Genomic DNA, 19484 nt, shown 5'->3' on the forward strand with positions numbered 1-19484 from the left:
ACATGTGGCCCCACCTTCCAACCACCCCAAAGAAGCAGCTCACCTACCCCCTCTCTCTCTATCCCACCTGCTCCCACCCACACTCATGTGCTCCAACCGGCCTAAGCAAGGAGAGCAAGAGCTCTCACTCCCCTCTCACTCCCTCTCTCCATTTATTCCAAAATCTGAGCTCTAGAGAAGGATTGGAGGTAAGCATGTGGTACCATTGCATTCTAGAGTTCATAAGCTACTCATCCATCCAATTCATTTTCGAATTCCTGGAGGATTTGAGTCGTTCTTGGCTCATTTTGGTGTTTAGGGTTAAAACAAGAAGAACACTGGAATTCTTCATTTCCCGAGCATTTCCTCCACTTCCCGACGGTCACCCAACTCCACAAGCATCTTGAGTAAGTCTCTTAGGCTCCCCATGGCAATAATTCATGATTTCGTTGATCGATTTCGAGTTTTATCAAAGTTCATGAGTTTTTGAGGTTTTGGACCAAAATGAGGATTTACATAAAATTTGATTTAGGAATTGAGTTGCTAGGTGGTTAGTTGAGTTCTAGACTCTCTAAACTCTCCCAAACATATGCCCCTTTGGAGAGGAAAAGATCGCAAATCGATTTGGAAAAGTTTCCCCTCAAAAAGGACCAGTTCTGGAAAGTCTGGAACCTCCGGAAAATTGTACGCAAAAGTGCGGAGGGGCCGTACTTACTGTTCATCAGGCGTGTTGGGGCTTGTAAAATTCATAATTAATTCATCCAAACTCCAAACGATGTGAGACCAGTTACATTAGCTTTGCATGAGTGTGAACTACGTGTTAAAAATATTGGAACTCCAAAAAAATATTTTTGAGAATTAGTGAGTTAATTAAATGTGTTTCGGCTTGTTTAGGCCACGATTAGTTGTTGCCACATCCTAAAATTATGAAACCACTTTTTTTAGCCTTATATTAACATGCTCTACACATTAAAAATACTATGAGCCATGAGATGAGTGTTTGAATTCCGTTGGTTAATGAAATATGCGCTGAGGTTCAATAAGTCATTGAAATGGTTTCAATCTTCAACATTTCATAATTAATTGAATATAACCCCCTTATATAGTGTATGCCTATGTTTAGGTAAAGTGTGTCTAGTGTTCAAATTAAATCGATCAACGAATCGGCAAAAACACATTTCCTGTCAATGTCCGGAGTGTCCGGACAAAGTCTAGAGGGTCCGCACATGTCCGGAGTATCTGGAGAATTCTCTGGATAGTCCGGAGTTTTCCTGAGCTGCGCAAATGTCCCGATGTTCCGCAGAATTTTGCGGATAGTCCGCATATGTCCGGAGGCTCCGGAGATTTCTCCGAAGGTTCCGCACTTTCAGCAACTTTTGAAATTGGTTTGAGTCCCAATTTTTTTCTAGCTCGCATGTTTGCACTTTTAACATGTTTTGTGCATCCTATGGCATGCATTGTTGCATTTCATCCATACTCACGGTATTGCACACGTTATTCTTTTTAGAGAACATCGAGCCAGTGTTTCAGGAGAGTGAAGGAAATTTTGGGCAGCCACCTGAACAGCAAGGCAAGCGTCTATCATATTGCACCTTTGTCGTATTGAATGGAGTCTAAATGTTGATAAATTATGCTTATGTATAGGTTTGCATGTATAGGAAGTCAATGTTGGGTTTTGATGGGTAGATCCTATGTTGAGTTGTATTGTCTCTACCTTGATGTATTGTTGATCCATATCCTTGTAGCCTGGGTTTAATCATGCTAAGGTCTTACTTAAAAGTGATGCGAGATGCTTAGCAATGTATAGGTCCTCAGTAGAAGTCGAACGGTGGAACGTCCCATCGTTCGCGAGCTATAGGTTAAATTACTTTCACAATGGTTACCGTGTTGGGTTGTTGGTGTTGGTTGGTCGAGTGGTGAGTATGAGACGAGATGTGGGAGGTGTTAGGGGTGTCATTTGCCCCCAAGGAAAGTCTGGGGGTAGTTCGGGAAGGGAATCCGGACACCGTAGGCTGCTTGCATCGTTTAAGGCCAATCATCGGGGTAGTTGGCTTTAGCACTTACCTTACTCACTACATGCTGATCTAATGGTAAGGCGAGCCGAATACCTCCGCAGTTGTGGCTTTGTGGGGCCTGAACAACGACAGTGTGAGCGGGTGGGCTTGTAAGTGGTACTAGTTTGCTCCGAGAGTAGTTCTAGTACCGCCACGCCGAGCGTTGCATGTCGCACACGGTTGGGGCTGGTTGGGAAAGGTTGACACGGTTACCCCCTTGTGTGCACTTTAGCGGGTGGCACAAGCCGTATGGTCCCCGAGTCATGTGGGTCCAGGAGTATCCCCCTGCATAGTATATAAACAGTTCGAACTGCCATGCTCTCGGTCATGAGCATGCTATTGTTTCATTTGCACCCGGTCGTAGAGTTCTCGTGGTTGGTTCGGTTATATGGTTCGAATATGTGGTTTGTGGTTTGGATATGTGAGATGTGGTACGAGATGGTTGGTATGTCGGTTAGAGGTTGTTTTGGTTCTTATAGCTATGTTTACGTTTATTTCAGGTGCATTATGTTCAGTTGTTATTGCAGGGTAAGATGGTATGTTTGGTTAAGTGTAGGTGCTCACACGTATATGTCTAGGTTGCTTACCATATATGTTTTACTTAACCTTGTGGCCTACTCTTGCTAATAGCTCAATGCATAATCCTTGGAGTCAAGATATTATATACCCATATTATGTAAGACTTGCAAGTACCTTCGTACTCATGGTGCTGCCATTAAGTTGATGCAGGTTCACAGGTCGACGAGGAGGGGGCGGAGTTTGGCTACTTTGTGCCTGCTGATCAGGGTGGCAGGCAAGAGTAGCACACTCTACTCTGAACTCAGTGTTTTGGTATGGAGCCTAAGGGCATGTGACTCCATATCCTTTTGTTGTATAGCTTTTAGTCTTCCGCTGATTAGTTCTTTTGTTGGTTAGGAGTTGAGCAGGTTTTAGTCTACTCCTAGCTCTCTTTTGCTGTAAATTGTGATAACTTGTTGCATGCTTAAGAACTTGTAATATAATGTTAATTACTCGCTCTTTCTTAAGCTTTGTTGTGATGTACATGTTGGAAGGGCATGTGTTCCGATCTTGGACACAAAACACATGCCGGGACTACCGGGATGATATTATGGTTAATCATCGAGGTTGTGATTATGAATAATGATCCTCCTAGTGATTAATTAGAATATTATTTGGACGGTTTCTCACAGCGTGGCATCAGAGCTTGGTTTAATTAAGTAGCCTAAACATAATTAGTGCGTTCTTTAGTAAGCGGTCAACTTCACCTAAACAACTCACTAAGTTTTGTTTATGCCTCTTCATGATCAATATGTATGAAAATGTAATATTATGCCCCTAAGTATAACTGCTTGTAAGTTTCGATGTTTGTTGCGGAGAGAAGTGCACGAGAAAGAAACGGTACCTAGGATCGAGCATACCGTCATTCTCATATTGCATTCATGCATGCATGATCTATATACATGTATTACAGGATTCTAACAATATATCCGGCGAATGCGTTGTGCTAAGTCGGGATTTGACGTTTCCCTTTTCTTATGTCATTACAGAATGGTTAGGACTCGTCATGATGTGAATGATCCAGAGGGGTCAAATGAGAACAACCCTCCTCCACCGCCGACTATGGAGGAAGTGCTCATGATGATTGAGCAGAACCGCCAGATGAATCAGGCGCTTTTGGAGGCTCTCGTGCGCAACATGGCTCCTCATGGAGGGGGTGGAGCCGAGCAACGAGATGATTTCTCAGATTTCTTGCGGACTCAGCTGCCAACTTTCACACGGGCTAAGGATCCTCTGGACGTGGACCATTGGCTCCAGACGATCGAGCAGAAGCTCGCCCTCCTCCAGTGTGAGGACTACGAGAAGGCGTTTTTCACCGCCCATCAACTGCAGGGTCCAGCAGGCGCGTGGTGGTCCAACTACTTGGCCATGCACCCCACCAATCATCAGGTGTCTTGGGCAGAGTTCCGCCAGGCATTCCGGGAATTCCACATCCCGAGCGGCCTCATGGAGATCAAGAGGCGGGAGTTCAAGGACCTCAAGCAAGGAGGCCGAACCGTGATGGAGTACGTGCAGGTGTTCAATCACCTTGCACAATATGCTCACGATGAAGTGAGCACCGACGAGCGAAAACAATACCGCTTCGTTAACGGTCTCAATTTGAAGATGCAAGACCGGTTGTCGGCGCACGAGTTCACCGACTTCAACAAGTTGGTGAGCACGTCCCTCACGGTGGAGTTCAAGCTTAAGAACCACCAGGAGGAGAAGAAGCGCAAGAGGGGTTCCTCGCCTTCTGTGGGCGGGAGCTCGCAGCGCGCCCGCACGGAGAGTCTACCTCCACCATCTCGCGTGCCGGCATCGGGTGCTCCACGTCCGATGTGGCTCATGCAGCGGCCGGCTTTCTCTGCTCCACAAGGGCAGCCTCCACGACCGGCCGGTTCACAGAGCAGTGTGATCGGTGGCCCCAGTGGCCCTTGTTACAACTACGGCCGTGCTGGCCATTATGCGCGGGATTGCCCGTATCCGAGGCCGGGAGCCTCGGTGACTGCTCCACGGCCACCACCAGCTCAGTCGGTACCTCAGTCTTCTCAGGCGACCCACATCCCCAAGCGTGGTCGAGCACGCCACACCACCGCCGAGGACGTTCAGGAGGGTGACACCGTCCTGATGGGTACGTTGCATATGCGTTCTAACTCTGTCGTCGCACCGGCAGTTGTTCTTTTCAATTCTGGAGCTTCTCATTGCTTCATAGAGGCAAGTTATGTTTGGTGTCATGGGTTGACAGTTAGCACTACCCCCAAGCCTTACCTCATAGATGCACCAGGAGCCAAGGTCCTTGTTAAGCAATGCATGTCTAATGCCTCAGTGATCATCAACGAGATGTCTTTGGGGGCAAATCTGCTAGTGATGAACTCTAAGGGAATTGATATTATATTGGGGATGAACTGGCTCTCCAAGAACAAGGCCATGTTAGATTGTGCCCAGCGGACAGTTACTCTAAATGGTCCGTCCGGCACCCGGATTCAATTGAAGCCGAAGGGTGTCAAATCTTGTCTCTTCACCTTGAAGGCTGTCCCCACCATAGACATGATGAGCATTCCTGTGGTGTGGGAATTCCTGGATGTCTTTCCGGATGAGTTGCCCGGAATACCGCTTGACAGAGCAGTGGAGTTCTCCATTGTTCTCATGCCCGGAGCGGCCCCAATTTTGAAGAAGGCATATAAGATGTCGCCAATTGAGCTAATTGAACTGAAGAAGCAGATTCAGGAATTGCTATCAAAGGGGTTCAGTCGTCCGAGCTCCTCACCCTGGGGATGCTTGGATCTCTTTATGAAGAAGAAGGATGACACTCTCCGGATGTGTGTGGACTACCGTCCGTCGAATGAGGTCACTGTCAAGAACATGTATCCGCTCCCTAGGATTGATATCTTGTTTGATCAGCTAACTGGAGCCTGAGTCTTCTCGAAGATCGACTGAAGACTGGGCTGTCATCAAATTAAGGTCCGACTGGAGAATATCCCAAAGATGGCTTTCTCGACTCGCTACGGGCTATATGAATTTACCATCATGTCCTTCGGATTGACAATGCACCGGCATTCTTCATGTATTTGATGAACACGGTGTTCATGGAGGAATTGGATAAGTTTGTCGTGGTTTTCATCGATGGCATTCTCATATACTCCAAGACTGATGCAGAGCATGTAGAGCACCTCCGTATTGTTCTTGACCAGCTCAGAGATCATCAACTCTATGCCAAGTTCAGCAAGTGTGAGTTCTGGCTCAAGGAGGTGGCATTTCTAGGGCATGTTCTGTCAGAGAATGGTGTTGCAGTGGACCCAAGCAAGGTGCAGGATGTGCTCAATTGTGTTCAGTCCAAGAATGTCACTGATATCCAGAGTTTTCTCGAACTCACGGGCTACTACCGCTAGTTCATCGAGAATTTCTCCAAGATTGCCAAGCCGATGACCAAGTTGTTGAAGCAAGGCAATGCTTTCGAGTGGTCGAGTGACTATGAAACAGCTTTCCAGACTTTGAAGAAATTGCTCACGACCGCTTCACGGTAGTTGAAGCGCCACAAGGAGAGTTATCCGACACATGATTTAGAGCTGGCTGCAGTCATGCACGCTCTGAAGATCTGGTGTCATTATCTGATGGGGAACTTATGACGTATCTATACGTTTCACAAGAGTTTGAAGTACATTTTCACTCAAGCCGATCTGAACATGAGGCAGCGAAGATGGCTCGAGTTGATTAAAGATTATGAACTGGAGGTTCATTATCATCCCGGCAAGGCGAATGTGGTCACCGATGCCTTGAGCCGGAAAGCTCATTGCCATTATCTTAGGGTCGAGCCCAGGAATTCCACACTTTGTGATGAGTTCCGTCGGCTTGGGCTCGAGATGGTCACGGATGGATTCATTGCCAACCTGGAGATCAAATCCACTCTTCTAGATGAGATCAAGGCAGCTCAGAAGGATGACAAAGGCATGGCCCGAATCCGAGAGAAGATGAAGATCGGTCAGGTCATATGCTTTTCTGAAGATGAGCAGGGCATTCTGTGGTTTGGGAACCGTCTCATGGTTCCGAAGGTTGAGGCTTTGAGGAAGAAGATTCTTGATGAGGCTCATGATTCATTGCTCTCTATTCATCCGGGAAGCACAAAAATGTATCAAGACCTCAAGCCGAGATTTTGGTGGACTCGCATGAAGCGAGAGATCGCTCGATATGTAGCTGAGTGTGATGTCTGCCGAAGAGTGAAGGCCGAGCATCTCAGGCCAGCCGGTACACTTCAGCCCTTGCTCATTCCTTCCTGGAAGTGGGAGGAAATTGGAATGGATTTCATTACCGGCTTGCCGAAGACCTCGAATGGGTACGACTCTATATGGGTGATTGTGGACCGATTGACGAAGTCCGCTCATTTCTTACCCGTCAAGACCACCTTTTCGGCCAAGCAATATGCGGAGTTGTACCTCACCAGGATAGTTTGCCTTCATGGTATTCCGAAGAAGATTGTCTCCGATAAAGGCACGCAGTTCACTTCTCATTTCTGGAGGAGTTTCCAAGAGGCTATGGAAACTGAGCTTTTTCACAGCACGGCATATCATCCTCAGACAGACGGTCAAACTGAGCGGGTGAACCAGATTCTAGAAGATATGCTCCGAGCTTGTGTTCTCACTTATGGGAAGAAGTGGGACATATGCCTGCCATTCACGGAATTCTCTTACAACAATAGCTTCCAGGCTAGTATTGAGATGGCACCGTTTGAAGCTCTTTATGGCCGGAGATGCTGAATGCCGCTAAATTGTTCCGAATCCGGTGAACGGGCTTTCCTAGGTCCGGATTTGGTCAAGGTGGTGGAAGATCATGTTCTGAATATCCGCAAGAGTCTTCTCACGGCTCAATCCTGGCAAAAGAGCTATGCGGATCGTCACCGCCAAGACCTCGAGTTCGCAATTGGAGATCATGTGTATCTCAAGGTTTCACCGCTCAAGGGTGTTCATCGATTCCAAGTCCGAGGCAAGTTGGCGCCTCAATACATGGGACCATTCCAGATTGTTGCTCGACGTGGAGAGGTGGCATATCAACTGGACTTGCCTCCGAGTTCCAACCGAGGTCATTGATGTTGCACCTCAGGAGTTGCAACCGGACTTGACATATTGTGAGCAGCCAATCCGAATCTTGGATGAAGCCGAGTGCAAGACATGGCGAAATTCCATCAAATTCATCAAAGTCCAATAGAGCAACCACTCGGAAGACGAGGTAACTTGGGAGCGTGAGGATAAAATCAGCTCCGAGTATCCCGAACTCTTTGCGAGCTTGTAAGCGTTGTGTGAGTTTTGTACAATTGGGACCTCTTGCATGTCTATGCTCATCACACATGTGGATTAAAGGTATTGCTTTGGGTTCCATCACTCACCGCGTGAAAGTGTCCACAGTGTGGTACCTCTCATAGCGTGGTTTCTAGACTCATCGCGCTCTTCCCCGACTTGTGCCGAATCTCAGGGCGAGATTCTTTTTAAGGGGGTCGTAATTATAATTTGGAATGTTAATGCATTCGTATGAAATCATTGGGATGAGAGAAACAAATACAGGAGAGAAAAGAATCGAATTCGTAGCGAAAATAGACACTTTTCACTTACATGTGGGCCCCACATGTGGCCCCACCTTCCAACCACCCCAAAGGAGCAGCTCACCTACCCCACCCCCCTCTCTCTCCCACCTGCTCCCACCCTCACTCCTGTGCTCCAACCGGCCTAAGCAAGGAGAGGAAGAGCTCTCACTCCCCTCTCACTCCCTCTCTTCATTTTTTTTTTCCAAAATCCGAGCTCTAGAGAAGGATTGGAGGTAAGCATGTAGTACCATTGCATTCTAGAGCTCATAAGCTACTCATCTATCCAATTCATTTTCAAATTCCTGGAGGATTTGAGTCGTTCTTGGCTCATTTTGGTGTTTAGGGTTAAAACAAGAAGAACACCGGAATTCTTCGTTTCCCGAGCATTTCCTCCACTTCCCGAAGGTCACCCAACTCCACAAGCATCTTGAGTAAGTCTCTTAGGCTCCCCATGGCAAGAATTTGTGATTTGGTTGATCGATTTCGATTTTTAGCAAAGTTCATGAGTTTTTGAGGTTTTGGATCAAAATGAGGATTTAGATGAGATTTGATTTAGGAATTGAGTTGCTAGGTGGTTAGTTGAGTTCTAGACTCTCTAAACTCTCCCAAACATATCCCCCTTTGGAGTGGAAAATATCGTAAATCGATTTGGCAATGTTTCCCCTCAAATAAGAGCAGTTCTGGAAAGTCCGGAACCTCCAAAAAATTGTCCAGAGGTTCCGCAGTCCGGAACCTCCACAGAAAAGTGTGGTTAGTCCGCAAAAGTGCGGAGGTTCCACAGAAAAGTGCGGAGGGTCCACACTTACTATTCATCAGGCGCGTTGGGCTTGTAAAATTCAAAATTAATTCATCTGAACTCCAAACAATGTGAGACTAGTTATGTTAGCTTCGTATGAGTGTGAACTACGTGTTAAAAATGTTGGAACTCCAGAAAATATTTTTGAGAATTAGTGAGTTAATTAAATGTGTTTCGGATTGTTTAGGCCACGGTTAGTTGTTGTCACGTCCTAAAATTATGAAACCACTTTTGTTAGCCTTGTATTAACATGCTCTACACATTAAAAATACTATGAGCCATGAGATGAGTGTTTGAATTCCGTTGGTCAATGAAATATACGCTGTGGTTCAATAAGTCATTGAAATGGTTTCAATCTTTAACATTTCGTAATTAATTGAATCTAACCCCCTTATATAGTGTATGCCCATGTTTAGGTAAAGTGTGTCTAGTGTTCAAATTAAATCGATCAACGAATCGGCAAAAACACATTTCCTGTCAATATCCGGAGTGTCCGTACAAAGTCCAGAGGGTCCGCACATGTCCGGAGTATCCGGAGAATTCTCCGGATAGTCCGGAGTTTTCCTGAGCTGCGCAAATGTCCGGATGTTCCGCAGAATTTTGCAGGTAGTCCGCATATGTCCGGAGGCTCCGGAGATTTCTCCGGAGGTTCCACACTTTCAACGACTTTTGAAATTGGTTTGAGTCCAATTTTTTTCTAGCTCGCATGTTTGCACTTTTAACATGTTTTGTGCATCCTATGGCATGCATTGTTGCATTTCATCCATACTCACGGTATTGCACACGTTATTCTTTTTAGAGAACATCGAGCCAGTGTTTCAGGAGAGCGAAGGAAATTTTGGGCAGCCACCTGAACAGCAAGGCAAGCGTCTATCATATTGCACCTTTGTCGTATTGAATGGAGTCTAAATATTGATAAATTGTACTTATGTATAGGTTTGCATGTATAGGAAGTCAATGTTGGGTTTTGATGGGTAGATCCTATGTTGAGTTGTATTGTCTCTACCATGATGTATTGTTGATCCATATCCTTGTAGCCTGGGTTTAATCATGCTAAGGTCTAACTTAAAAGTGATGCGAGATGCTTAGCAATGCATGGGTCCTCGGTAGAAGTCAAACGGTGGAACGTCCCATCGTTCGCGAGCTATAGGTTAAATTACTTTCACAATGATTACCGTGTTGGGTTGTTGGTGTTGGTTGGTCGAGTGGTGAGTATGAGACGAGATGTGGATGGTGTTAGGGGTGTCATCTGCCCCCAAGCAAAGTTCGGGGGTAGTTCGGGAAGGGAACCCGGACACCGTAGGCCGCTTGCATCGTTTAAAGCTGATCGTTAGGGTAGTTGGCTTTAGCACTTACCTTACTCACTACATACCGATCTAATGGTAAGGCGAGCCAAATACCTCCGGAGCTGTGGCTTTGTGGGGCCTGAACAACGACGGTGTGAGCGCGCGGGCTTGTAAGTGGTACTAGTTTGCTCCGGGAGTAGTTCTAGTACCGCTACGCCGAGCGTTGCATGTCGCACACGGTTGGGGCTGGTTGGGAAAGGTTGACACGGGTACCCTCTTGTGTGCACTTTAACGGGTGGCACAAGCCGTATGGTCCCCGAGTCGTGTGGGTCCAGGAGTATCCCCCTGCAGAGTGTATAAACAATTCGAACTGCCACGCTCTCGGTCATGAGCATGCTATTGTTTCATTTGCACTCGGTCGTAGAATTCTCGTGGTTGGTTCGGTTATATGGTTCGGATATGTGGTTTGTGGTTTGGATATGTGGGATGTGGTACGAGATGGTTGGTATGTCGGTTCGAGGTGGTTATGGTTCTTATAGCTACGTTTACGTTTATTTCAGGTGTATTATGTTCAGTTGTTATTGCAGGGTAAGATGGTATGTTTGGTTAAGTATAGGTGCTCACACGTATATGTCTAGGTTGCTTACTGCATATATTTTACTTAACCTTGTGTCCTACTCTTGCTAATAGCTCAATGCATAATCCTTGGAGTCAGGATATTATATACCCATATTATGTAAGACTTGCGAGTACCTTCGTACTCATGGTGCTGCCATTAAGTTGATGTAGGTTCACAGGTCAGTGAGGAGGGGGCGGTGTTTGGCTACTTTGTGCCTGCCGATTAGGGTGACGGACAAAAGTAGCACACTCTACTCCGAACTCAGTGTTTTGGTATAGAGCCTAAGGGCATGTGACTCCATATCCTTTTATTGTATAGCTTTTAATCTTCCGCTGATTAGTTCTTTTGTTGGTTAGGAGTTGAGCAGGTTTTAGTCTCCTCTTAGCTCTCTTTTGCTGTAAATTATGATAACTTGTTGCATGCTTAAGAACTTGTAATATAATGTTAATTACTCGCTCTTTCTTAAGCTTTGTTGTGATGTACATGTTGGAAGGGCATGTGTTCCGATCTTGGGCACAGAACACGTGCCGGGACTACCGGGATGATATTCTGGTTAATCATCGAGGTTGCGATTATAAATAATGATCCTCCTGGTGATTAATTAAAATATTATTTGGACGGTTCCTCACAGCGTGTGATTTATCACATTCATAGCACTTGCCATTATAGCCAGCCTATACCTAAAGCTTGGACATATCTTCGTTTCACGCAGTAAAATGATGAGGAAACACTCGCCTGTGACCTTATCCCTTCTACTATAGTAACGCACGACAAAAAGGAACCTTATCCCTTCAGTGGCATGCGCAATGACCATTCACTCGGTCCATACACAGCCACTCAAAAACTGCGCGCCCGCGATGCGCTGCGCCTCTTTCTCTCTCTTTCGACCTCAGACCACAGGTTTTCATGTGAAATCTATATGGACTCAGTCCATGAAATAGCACTGATTTTCTATATAAATAGCAGCCCATGAGGCAACTTCTCTCAAGAAACCAATGCATTCTCCTCTTACAAAAATGACCTCTGATCCTCGCCCAAAAAAGTCAATGCCGAATCGTTTGCCTGCTAGGGTCGAAGTTCCGATGCGCTAGTGTGGAGACCTCTGTAGGGTTTGGATGTCCAATGACTTCTCAAACACCTATGGCAGGAAGTTCTTCATTTGCTCCAACTACGAGTACGACCCACCGGAGGGCAGCATCTGAGGTGGCTACTGCAGCCAGGTACTCACATATTGCAGAACTAAAACACAATTATTTTTCATTTACCACTTACAAATTTCCCTTATATGCTAGTCTCCACCGTCACTATGTGACTTCATACAGTGGATCGATACTACGCAGAGCGAAGCCGATGTGTTCCTCCTGCACACCCAACACCGGGCCGTATGGAGAAGATTCCATAAAATGGAAGCCAACGAGAGAAGAGAGGCGACCCACAAATACCTACAGGAGGAAGAGTAGAAGAGGAAAGACGAGCGGAACCGCATCAAAGTAGAGGTGCATGAGGCAGATAAGGAGCGGAAGCACGAGAAGGCATGTCGGGCTGGTGATGCTGGACCTGAGGCGGTACGGGAAGTATCCACACTATACTCAGTAGACTGCTAGTAGTAATCGGCTAGTTTCAATTCTCTAAGGCATCTTAGGTTTTGATTCGATACATGTCTAGTTTACTTTTAGAATTGTACCGTACATGCTAATATGGTCGTTATTTTATGTATGTGGCATCTTTAAAATCACTAAGGTATATTATGTTTGTCATCGGTACATGTTTATGATGGAGTGAAAAATGTATCGAACATGACATTTCAATTAAAAAAAAATATTCTCACCAATCACACAAGTACTTAGACAATTTTACATCGAAAAAAAAGGAATTTTTTTCTGCTTCCATAATTTAATTCACGCATTTACGATATATTTTTGCTGAATGAAAAAGCGACACAATATTTCCACGAAACTACATAGTAAAAACATATTTTCGCACTACCGTTCAGCGAATTTTTGATTTTTTTAATTTTCTGAAACACGAAAATATATTCGCTATTATGTAGTTTTCGCTTTACCTTTGTGCAAAAATTATATTTGCTAAACGGTTGCACGAACATGTGAAATTTTAGAAATTTTCTGATTTTTCGTAGTTTTTTTAATTTCCATACACAAAAAGAATATTAAAAAAAATTCATGAGATAGAAAGATCCGGTGCGCACACGTGTGAACAGTGCCCACCAATCGCCCCTAGAAAATTGGAAACTATTCAGTCAATGATAACATGAAAATATTGGATTTTTCACGCAATGGACTAGCAAACATATTTTTGCTAGACCCATCGGTAGCGCAAAAATTCTTATTTTCGCGCATCAGTTTTTATATATTTTTTATTTTCACTACACTGTTTAGCGAATAGGTAATATTTCTGAAATTTTCATTTTGTGAATTATTTCTGTAATTTATGATTATTTTAATATATTCCGCATAGCACCCTGCTCCGCCGATCGTTTGGGAATGGATTCATGCTTAAGATTTAACCACTTGGTTTGCGTTGTGCAACCTTAGACCGTGCTCTGCGTCTCCAGCAGGGCGGGCGGGCCCAGGGTACAGGGAAGGAGCATCGCATCGCATGGGTCCCCCTGCCCCACGATCTCATCTCTGCGTCGAAACGCAGCAATGCCTGAAGGGAAGGTCGTCCTTTCCCCGCCTGTCTGTCCCATTGGCTACACAAATGGAAACAAGCCTCGCCTTTCTTCAATGCGTAGCGACAAAACCGGCTCTGCCAGCCAACCCAGCCCCTGTTTCCCAAAACCACCATCTCCTTTCCCCTATCTCCTCCTTTTTTTTACTGCATTGCGATTCGAATTTCAAAGCAGCAATCGCAGTTTTTAGGGGGAAAAACAATTATATTTACAGCTGACAACACAGCAACGAATTGCAAAGCACCTTTTGTTGCAACAGCACAGCACAGATGCATAAGCAGTGCAGCAACGAATCGAATTCAATCACACGCGTCCACCAAGCACAGCAACGAAATCGCGGAGATTCAGCAGAGATTTAGGGGTAATGAACTGGAATTACTCGACCATAGATAGATTGATTGATAGATAGAGGGCAGCCATGCATCCATGGCTGCCTCACTGGTGCACAACACAACGAAATAGTTTTAAGACACTCGCCCCCATTACATGACAAGGATCCATATCACCTCCTTGCGGCTTCTTCCTACGAGCGACATGACGAAACACTACGGCAACTACTACTGACGGCGAATATGGCATGCTGCAGAATTAGGTGGTGGTGACGGCCTAATGGGCAAAGGCGATATGCATCGGAGTAAGATCCGAAGCGACGACGGGAGGCCTAGTACCTCTTGTTGTTGGAAGAGCTGGGGCACTCGCGGGCAAAGTGGCCGGACTCGCCGCAGTTGTAGCAACTGCCGCCACCACCGCCGCCACCGTAGCCGCCGCCACCGTAGCCGCCGCCGCCGCCGCCGCCGCTGCCCTGGTCGCAGTCCCTGGCCATGTGACCCTCCTCGCCGCACTTGTAGCACCCACGGCCGCCGCCTCCACCGCCGCCGTAGCTGCTGCGTCCTCCGCCGTAGCCGCCGCCGCCTCCGTAGCCGCCCCCGCCGCCGTAGCCGCGGTCGCCGCCTCCGCCGTAGCCGCGGTCGCCACCGTAGCCGCGGTCGCCGCTTCCGCCGTAGCGCCCGCCGTAGCCGCCGCGGTCGCCGCCCCCATCGGGGCGGGGGCCGCCGGAGAGCGCGCCGCCGCCGGGCGCGGTGACGTCGACGGCCTTGGTGCGGCCGTCGTCACCAGAGCCGATGGCGAACTCGACGGTGTCGCCCTCGTTAAGGCTGCGGTAGCCTTCGGACTTGATGGAGGACTGGTGTACGAAGAGGTCCTCCCCTCCGTCCTCCGGGGTGATGAAGCCGAATCCCTTGGTGGTGTTGAACCACTTCACCGTCCCCTTCACCCTCTCCGACGACATCTCGCCCACCGCCGCCAGCTGGAGACCAGCACACAAAACCCTAGAAACCCTAGATCGGGGTGGAGGCGGATCCGGTGAGATGCGGAGTGAAGCAAGGAAGGCGACGGGGGGTGCCTTTTTATACGGGCCCGGGGTGGGGCCCGGCGCGGGTGCTGTAGAGAACCCGAGGAGGCCGCTCCGCTCCTTGGGCGATAGCGACCCACCTACCTGACAAACGGGCCACAGATGTCAGTGGGTCCGTGAAAGAGAAAACGCGTCTGCATTGTAGCGGTGCCCTCGGCAGCGTTATCCGCGGCAGCGCGGGCGGGGCGGTCGCCTTCCAAAAGTGCACGGATCCCCACCGACTCCTATCTCCAGCAATGAATGCCCTCCCCCGCGTCACTAACGCGCGGGGCTCCACATGCGGTGGAGCCCAGCCGTCCGTCGTAGCCGCCCTCATCCTGCGCGGTACACGCGGCCTCCCTTCCAGTCCCCTGCTCGGCCGCGCGGAAAAATATCTCCCCGGCTCGCGCAGCGGGATGCGAGAAGGGGGTTCACGTGGCGGATCAAGCCAGGCCGGGCCGGGCCGGGGGCGAGGCGGGGTCAAGGGACGGTCAAGCTGGGACGGGAGCAGTCAAAGTACGCAGGGAAGCTGGCGAATCAGGGGAGGAGGTAATGACTCCGCGGATCTGTCCTCTTGGTCCGCCAGCGCGACCTCTCTGCTCTGTTGCTGTGTTGCCGTCCAAGCTCAGTTTTCCGGTCCCGGTTCTTTCTTTTCCCGGGGAGCTTTCCGTAACACCCCGGGTATACCCAGTACCCGAAAACTACCGCATATTACCCAAAAGCAACTAAGACTAACTCCAGCGGAGTCTTTATCCGAGCCGCAAAGAACTGTAGCGCCTGATTTTTCCCCCGAACGCGCCTGCATCCGTCTCCAACGGCTACCGTATCTGGCTGAACAGGGAAGCGGGGAGGCCATTCGCGTCGGCAAATTTGCGGGGAGATGCGGACGCCGTAACACTGTGTGCGAGGGGAATCGAGCACCGGCCGTTGCTCCCACGGAGACGAGGAAGTGGAGCTGGCGAGTGGTTGCGGCGGCGAGGCGGGGACATTCGGGGGCCATCGCAAGCGAGCTGCAACCGGCGAGCCGGGCGACGATGTGGATCCGACGGCTTCCCCACCTTTTGTTTGCTCGGCCGCCGGCGCCCTAGCGACACCGTGGTCGACCCCAAAGCTCTGGTAAGCCTTTCGCGCCGAGATCCATGGATATTCGTCGAGGTTGGGTTGGTGCTGCGGTGGGTTGCCGTGGGCAGTGAAGGGGATAGGACGATGTAGCTGGTGTAGGGATTCTTCGTCCCGAAGATGCTGCGATTTGCAATGTTTTGTCTGTGGATATGTCAATTTGTTTGGTTTTGTGCACGGATCTGGGGGTGGCACTCATAACATTCGGATCTAGCATGCAATTTGGTGTTGTGCACGGATTTGCAGTGTATTTTCGTTTTGTGCATGGAAACCGAACTGAACTTGTGCAGCAAAATGGTAGGGTGGTAGGATAATTTACCAACTCGGGTTGTAGCATTAATCTGACATGAAATGTGATCAAATTGATTACTGCTTGAGATTGAATCGAGTTCATTTGCAGATTAGAGCCTTTAGATTGAAATAGGCTGCTTTGATATGGTTTGGGCATGCCAAATCCCATTTGTTTGTGCTTTGTATGTGCCTAGGATTTTTGTACCTGCTATGTTGGTTCATAGTGGTGTTGTATAGGATGTCTGTTGCTCTGAACCGTGAAGAATACAAAATGCAGGTTGACCTCAAATTTGGTACTGCAATGTAGGACCCTTGAGTGCATATGAAGTAGAAGCTTCTCAGGTAGTGTGGTGACCAATTGATACCTATGGGTTTGTGGGTTTCATACAATTTATTAGTTCTGAAGACAGTGATGCGAGGTACAATTGAAGTAGCTGACCTCAGTTTAAATGGAATGGTGGCAACTTCATAACCTAACCTGCACTTGTTAAATGTAGTTTCAGTGGAAGTGCATCTCACTGATATAATTGGAATGTTTTTGTTTTGAGGTAATACTTTTGAAAGCTGGATGGTACTCATGACTGAACTAAAGGTTGAGTTCATATAAGCATAATGTGAAATAAGGGGTCATTTTACAGGGGGGCCATGGAACCGTGTGCAATTCTTTGTTTTGAATCGACAATCATGTTGATCAGGCTGTGTTCATAAATGTTTTTGTGTCCAATGTTGATGCACCTGATGCTGGATACTTGTAGGATCAGTGCAAGTGCAATTCACTGAGATATTTGCATTGAGTGTGATTTGCAAATGAAGTATTCGGTCTGATGACTTAATGTGTCGAACTCTTGATGCTAGTGAGGGCTTTACTTAAGGGGGGACAGTAGTGAGAATGGGCCATAGACTAGAGGGCAGTACTGTTTTATGTATCCTAGCTGCATGACATTTGTAGTCAGTGCTCACTTTGAGGTCTAATTTAGTTTGTCGCTTTAGTCTTCCCTCTCCTTGGTTGTAGATGGAGACCGCCGAGCTAGCCGATCTTGTGTCGAAGATGCAAGCCCGTGTGCAGGTGGCGGCTGACGCTTTGCAGAAGGTGGTTAGCGATAACCTGAGTCCGGACAGCACCCCTGGTGCCGTGGACCTGAACATGGCACTTCTTCAGGTCGATACCATTGCGGCGGACCTTCAACAACTTGGGTTCGAAGTAGAAGATACAATGAATCGTGTTGGTCACGCCGACAATGGGACCGTCGAAGAGGTACAGGAAGGTTCGGGATCATTGGACGTTGACGACGATGACTTGGTTCCCGTTGACTGGAGCCCGTATGAGTTACTTTGTTCGGATGATAGCATGCCCTATGAATCCGATCGTTCTGGGAGCATTTAGTCGGGGAGGGTGCAAACTTAGATGTTGGGAATGTGCCGTAATGTATGTGTTCCAGTAGTAACGTGTGATGCATGTGTCATTGCCTTAGACGTAACAATTTGTGTGTGAACTCCTTATGGCAGATTGAACTATGTTGCTCCCTGAGCTAAGTTATGTGTCAATGTACCGATCAGAATCAGTGGAACCATACTGATTTCCTTACAATGCCTGTCCATTTGCTGATGTTGTTGTGTTCAAGGAATCGATGGAGTATGCCGGGTTTCTTCGTGGCGACAGCGAAGACATGAATTGGGCCGATGTTATGCCGCTAACCCAAGACAGCATTTTCGGTAGCCAGATCCCAACGGCAGATGTCCAGAGTGGGGAGGCTACTGGAGATGTCGTACCTGGGGGTGGCCGTGGAGCCAGTTACAAGGTTGAGGAGGACCTTCTACTGGTGGGGGCATGGCTGCAAGTGAGCATGGATCCCGTGGTGGGGAGCAACCAGACGTTGGGTGCTTTCTGGCAGCGGGTGGAGACTTTCTACCACGAGAACAAAAAATTCACGTCGACCCGCAATAGGAAGTCGCTGCAGGGGAGATGGACTTTCATCAACGGTATGGAGCAGAAGTTCTTCGGCCATTATGCTAGGGCTCAGCGCAATAGGAGGAGCGGAACAACCGAGGCGGAGATGGTACGTCTTTAGTTCTGTATTTCTTTCAATTCAGCAATGTCTTGCAAGCACAGTTTCGATTGTAGCACCATGTAATGCTTCGGTTTCAAACATACCTCAGTGCAGAAACCTAATCAGAATCAATATCTCTTTGCCTAGTCTTGCATCCTTTTGCACATGGCTTATATGCAATACATTTGCAACTCGTAATCTGATGGCTGCTGTTTTTTACACATTCGAGGTCGTGGAGGCGTGCACGATGTTTCAAGCCGCTGAGCACAAGGAGTTCACCTTGCTTCCATGTTGGAGGGAGTTGAGGGATCATCCCAAGTGGCAGGTAGAAACCTCGCGCAAAAGGCAGAAGGTCACCGCCGCGGGAAGCCCCTCATCGACCCCGAATGTAGCCTCCTCTGCCGGCTTGAATGGAGCAGAGGATGTGGATGCAACTACATCCAATGCCGGTGAACGTGGCAAACGGTCACCTGGTCGCACTCGATCGAAGGAAGCCCACGGTAATTCGTCGTCGAGTTCAGCCTCTGGGCCCATGACAGACTTATTCGATCGGCAGTTGGCAATGAAAGACAAGATTGAAAAGGAAAGAGCTGAGAGGTTTGCAGAGTTGATGGATGTTGAGCGGCAAAGGTTAAGGCTTGAGGAGGAACGAATGAAAATGGAACTTGAAAAGAAGCAGCAGAGGCTGAGGCTCGAGGCGGAGCGTATGCAAATGGAAAAGGAAAAGGAGGAGAGGCACATAATGAGCATGGACCTTTCTCAAATGGACGAGGACCAGCAGGCCTACTACAAGAGCCTCAGGCAGAGCATCATTGCTGCTAGGCGTGTCACCAGAGGCCCATCTTTGTGATTGTGATCTTGTTTGCGGAGTTTCATTTTATGGTTACATTGTTGTCCAGTTTGAGGTCTCTCATCTGAACCATGGTCTTGGTCATTATTTCTTTCAGTTTGGCGTGGAGTTTATGTAGAGTGCATGTCCTGTTCGAATTATGTTCGGTCTTGTTCCTGGTGTTGGTATCAGGTATAAATCTTGCTTGATTTTCGGACGGCTTGGTGGCTGCGCTTGTCTAGAGTATGATGGAGGAGTACTGATGTACACCTGTA

General features: G+C 47.8%; 1 protein-coding gene across 1 annotated transcript; it reads right to left on the reverse strand.

Annotated features, from left to right (window-relative positions):
• Positions 1 to 13894: 13894 nt before the first annotated feature.
• LOC133922174 (glycine-rich protein 2-like) lies at positions 13895 to 14922 on the reverse strand. Its single transcript, XM_062367385.1, has one exon. The coding sequence runs from the start codon at positions 14818 to 14820 to the stop codon at positions 14194 to 14196; it is 627 nt and encodes a 208-aa protein (XP_062223369.1). The 5' UTR covers positions 14821 to 14922; the 3' UTR covers positions 13895 to 14193.
• Positions 14923 to 19484: the final 4562 nt, after the last annotated feature.

The sequence above is a fragment of the Phragmites australis genome, chromosome 6 (genome assembly GCF_958298935.1).
Source record: "Phragmites australis chromosome 6, lpPhrAust1.1, whole genome shotgun sequence".
Classification (NCBI taxonomy): domain Eukaryota; kingdom Viridiplantae; phylum Streptophyta; class Magnoliopsida; order Poales; family Poaceae; genus Phragmites; species Phragmites australis.

Excerpts from the sequence above, each read along its gene's own strand:
- LOC133922174 (XM_062367385.1), bottom strand. The coding sequence starts at position 14,820 with ATGTCGTCGGAGAGGGTGAAGGGGACGGTGAAGTGGTTCAACACCACC.